The sequence below is a fragment of the Mesoplodon bidens genome, assembly GCF_964165515.1.
Source record: "Mesoplodon bidens genome assembly, chromosome: 2".
NCBI classification, from domain to species: domain Eukaryota; kingdom Metazoa; phylum Chordata; class Mammalia; order Artiodactyla; family Ziphiidae; genus Mesoplodon; species Mesoplodon bidens.
This window is the reverse complement of record NC_138177.1, coordinates 70,078,582-70,083,488: the sequence shown is the minus strand read 5'-3', so window position 1 is coordinate 70,083,488 and position 4,907 is coordinate 70,078,582. Positions and strand designations below refer to the sequence as shown.

At 43.2% G+C, this 4,907-nt stretch overlaps 1 protein-coding gene across 1 annotated transcript; it reads left to right on the top strand.

Annotated features, from left to right (window-relative positions):
* Positions 1–1,856: 1,856 nt before the first annotated feature.
* Positions 1,857–2,846, top strand: LOC308613173 (olfactory receptor 10J1-like; the record flags this gene model as incomplete). Its single annotated transcript, XM_081226217.1, is given in 4 exon segments — positions 1,857–2,200; positions 2,203–2,282; positions 2,286–2,564; positions 2,568–2,846. Coding segments are annotated over 4 exon segments (900 nt in total). The 5' UTR covers positions 1,857–1,938.
* Positions 2,847–4,907: the final 2,061 nt, after the last annotated feature.

The following is a 4,907-nucleotide window of genomic DNA, read 5'->3' as shown; positions in this document are numbered from 1 at the left end:
TGTCTACAGGGAGACACCTCCAGGAGCCCCACTGGCTGCTCCTGGGGGAGCTCCTTCTCTGGCTTTGAAGATTTCTCCACACAGAGGGGCTGTCAAGGAGGGCTGAAGCTCCCAAGCCTAACCACATTCCCACTAGAGTGTGTTTATCTGCTGCCCCTTCAGCTTCAGCCCGTCATAGGCCCTTTTGGTTACCTCGCTCTTCCCTCCCTGGCCTGCATGCTGTGGCCAAGAGAGCACAACACTTCCATCTTCACTCCTTGGCCTCCTCCAACCCAGCTCTCCTGTTGTGCCTCAGCACTATGCAGTCACAGGTAACTGTTCTTTAGAAAAGGAGCTGAAAAGGGGCTCACTGCTAATGAACTGACTTTAACTTATTGTAGTATAACAGCTCGTCACAGCTGGAGTAGGTCTTCATAAGGTTGTGTTTGCTCTTCCTACCTTTGATTTTCTTGGAAGAAATATAGGCTTCCCAGGGTGGAGAATACTAACCAGGTTATAGCAGCCATTCTTCTACTTCAAGACAGACTTCAACCAGATCAGACAACACTCTAGACCAGGGTTTCTCAGCAGTAGCCCTGCTGGTATTTGAAATAGGACAGTTCTTCCTTGGGCGGGATCGTCACATGTGCTGCAGGACATTTAGCACCATTAATTGCTAGCAGCACCCATGGCCATCACTAGAACAATTAAAAGCTCTAACACACATTTTTTTATTTCACAGTAGACGTGTCATACCACCCATGGCTGGACCGCTGCCTAGTTTATGCCCAGAGGCCTCCCAAAAGATAAATGTCTTTAGCCACATATTTTAGTGTCAAATTATTTTTCCTATTGGGAAATATATTCTGTTGCAGCTTTACTCTTTTTAAGCATTCTTCATGTAAATGATTAATAGCTGGTTGCCAACTTCTCTTAAATAATTTTTTTATAAACTTGAAGGAGGTCTCCATGCCTACTAACCTTCCTCACTGATGTGATTTACTTTATGCAAAAAGCCTTTTTCTGAATATGGATAAGGAAATCAGAATATAATTTAAATATACCCTATAGGAGCTTACTGTCTAAAGGGACCAAAATGTGAAATATTACATGAATTGGACTGAGAGCTATCCTTCAACAAAATGATATAGCTTTATTGTAACTCTGCTCTTTATATTCAGGGTCTGCTTTTGCTTTATATGAAGGACACCTGAATTTGCTGCATCTTCCCTGGTATAATTGTTTACCTCTGCAGAGTAGGTGTATGCCTACTCACAAAGTTGAGTAAGGCTGTAAATCTGCCTTCTAGTTTAGGGAAGATGAAGATGTAGCATAGTTTACAATATACATGAGTGAGTGCTGTGAAGTGTCAGCCAACTTCCATCATTCAGACAGCAGTAGAGAGAGGATGGTGCTTGGTTCTTGAAAACAAGACGAACATTTCTGAATCTGCTTTGCTTCTGCTTCTTAAAGGATGTGCAAGGGGATGATTCACAGTTTTGAAATAAAAGAAGTCTCCAGTCAATCCCTAAACAAATTGTTTTCAAGCATCAAATGAAAATTTCAGAATACAATATGCATTGATGGAGGGGAAGACATGCATTAGTCTTTGAAGAATGGGGATGATTTAAATAAGAGGAGGAAAAGAGGAAGGGCATTCCAGATGACAAGGAGGAAGAGTAGGTGAAGTGGGAACATACATGGTTATACAGTGGGGCTGGGGGGGAGGAAAATTAGATGATTCTAGCATGCATAGGAAGTTGTAATAGATGGCCACAGAACAAGAATATTTTAAGCAAAGTTAAGTAAATCCAAAGATCAACTTCAATCCACTGGGAAATGTATCCCCAGGTTTATAGCTGAGAATGAAGTTCAATCAATTTCAGAAATGTGATTAAACTGCTTTACTAAAATTATGCAACTTTTATTCTTCTACTTTTCCGATTTAGTGACCACCCAATGAAGAGGGAGAACCACACTCTCACCACTGAGTTTGTTTTGCACGAGCACCAGCTCACTCTTTTTGTGGTATTTCTTACACTGTACATCTTAACCCTAGCAGGTAATATAATCATTGTGACCATTATCCATATTGATCATCATCTCCACACCTCCATGTACTTATTCCTCAGCATGCTGTCCACTTCAGAGACTATATATACATTGGTCATTCTCCCAAGGATGCTATCCAGCCTCGTGGGTATAAGCCAGTCTATCTCACTGGTGGTTGTGCCACACAGATGTTCTTTTTTGTAACCTTTGGGATCACTAACTGCTTCCTGCTCACAGCAATGGGATATGACTGATATGTGGCCATCTGCAACCCCCTGAGATATACAGTCATTATGAACAAGAGGGTGTGCAACCAGCTGGTGTGGAGGGCCTGCAGCATTGGGCTGATTGTAGCTATGACACAGGTGACACCTGTATTCAGGTTACTTTTCTGTGCAACAAAGGTGGCCCACTTCTGTGACATCCGACCTGTGATGAAGCTATCCTGCATGGACACAACTGTCAATGAGATTCTGACTTTGATCATCAGTGTTTTGGTGCTCGTTGTGCCTGTGGGTCTGCTCTTCATCTCTTAAATCCGCATTATCTCTACTATCCTCAAGATCGCCTCAGCCGGGGGCAGGAAGAAGGCTTTTGCTACCTGCGCCACGCACCTCACTGTGGTCACGGTCCACTATGGCTGTGCCTCCATTGTCTACCCCAAGCCCAAGTCAGAGAACACCAAGGATCAGGATCAGCTGATCTCAGTGACCTACACTGTAATCACCTCCTTACTGAACCCTGTGGTGTACACCCCAAGGAACAAAGAGGTCAAGGATGCTCTGCTCTGGGCCATTGGAAGGAAACTTTCCTGACAATTTGGGAATTGTTCTTCTGAGGCTCTTAGCATCCATTCTAAGCAGAACTATGAGTAGAAGAACCCCATGTCCTTGGCTCCTAGAGACCTGGCCCATAGGAGGAGGAGAAAAGACGAACAGAAACAGCTTCTAACTGGGAGTCTGAAAGCTTTAAATATAGCCCCTGGACAAAATGCTGGCCCTGTTTTTGTGGATAATTAGACAAACAAGGACAGGATATGCCTGAAGAATAGGTCGAGGAGTAATGTGGACCAAGGATTTTTCATTGGCCTTTTGGTTTTCTTGTGGTTCTCCACTTAATGAAGACAAGAGGGAGTCCCTTAGAAAAAAAACAGAATCCAGGACATACATTATTCCTTACAATCCCTTCCTTCCTACTTAAGAGCATGAGAATTGCTCAACTTGGAGTCTCTGTTGCAATCTGCTTGTACATGACATATCAAGTCATAAATCACTGTGTGGACAGGAAAAGTGGCCTTAGAATGAGACAGCCCAGGGGAAACAGATTTCTTCTCCCAGCTGCTTTAATTTATCCCAGTTTCTAGCAAAACTGTTTATTAAAGATGGTGACCACAGACAGTTTAATTAGAGATCCTAACAATTCCAAATCTTGTCAGCCATATTAACAGTGGTTTGAGGGCACATTCCAAGATCCTCCTGGGTCAGTTCAGCTGCTGTTAATTCAGAAAGCATGTAATGGGTAATAAGAATGAACCAGGCTGTGGGCTAGATCCTGGGGAAGGAAAGATGAAAAAAAACCTAATGCCTGGCTTCAAAAAACTCAACTCTAGTGGCAAAGACAAACTTTTTTTTTTTTTGCGGTACACGGACCTCTCACTGCTGTGGCCTCTCCTGTTGCGGAGCACAGGCTCCGGACGCGCAGACTCAGTGGCCATGGCTCACGGGCCCAGCCACTCCGCCCCATGTGGGATCTTCCCGGACCGGGACACGAACCCGTGTCCCCTGCATTGGCAGGCGGACTGTCAACCACTGCACCACCAGGGAAGCCCCACAAACATTTAAAGATATAGTTTTATGTCAAGTGATATATACAAAAGGTCGAAGGATAATGGGAGGGAGGGAGGGAGAGAAAGAAAGAGAAACTCTGTTGGAGATGCCAGGGAAGTCTTCAGAGAGGAGGTGATCTGTAATATGGACTGGTTTTAAAACACTTACAGGAGACTGTCTGACGGGCAAATTGTTGAAGGAGAAGAATTCCAAAGCAAAGAAATAATATTTCACCTGTATGAAAGTTAAGAGAAATGTTCAGGAAATGGAACGTGACTCGGCATGCTGACTCCAGGGTACAAGAAAGGAAATGAAGGGAGATAAGACCAGAAGGTTGGTTGGAGTCAGATTGTAAAGGCCTTGTTTGCTGAACTAAGGAATTTGGCTTTAACTTTTAAACAATGGGAATCATCTAAGACTCAGGAAAACTCGGATTCAGTTTATGGGGCATCTATGTGAATTTTTGGCATCCTTATTGTCCTTACCTAGATCCACTGAGACATCTAAGAAGTTGTATGAATCTATAGACTCTAAGCCAAGAAAATCATGGGGACAAAGAGAATGAGACTAGAGTATTTAGAGGTCATACACAGAAATAATTATGCACTTATGATGAAGCTGAATCAGGCAATCACAGAGAGCAGGGGAGCAGAGGCTGATCAAGGAGTTTCATGTAGATTTGGGGTTTGGGATCCAAATGAGTACCCAGTAAACAAGAACAAGGAACTAGCTGTCAAGTCAGTGGCTAGTCTAGACCTCAGACTTGGGTCACGATAGCTCCAGGACACAACTTCCACTAGAATTAAAGGGTGGGCTCAAAACTCAGAAAAGCCTTCAAAAGAAGATACAGAGACCCAAATAACACATGTATCTGCTCTCCAGACCATAACAGAATTACCAGGCCCTCTCTCAGGGTCAATGGAGGCAATGGTATAAATCAAACTATACCTAAAGTTCCCTAAGAATATAAGGTGGCTGAAAGAAATTAAGAGAAGTTGTTAACTGGCAAATAAAATAACTGAATAATTAAAAGCAAAGTATTGCAGGCAA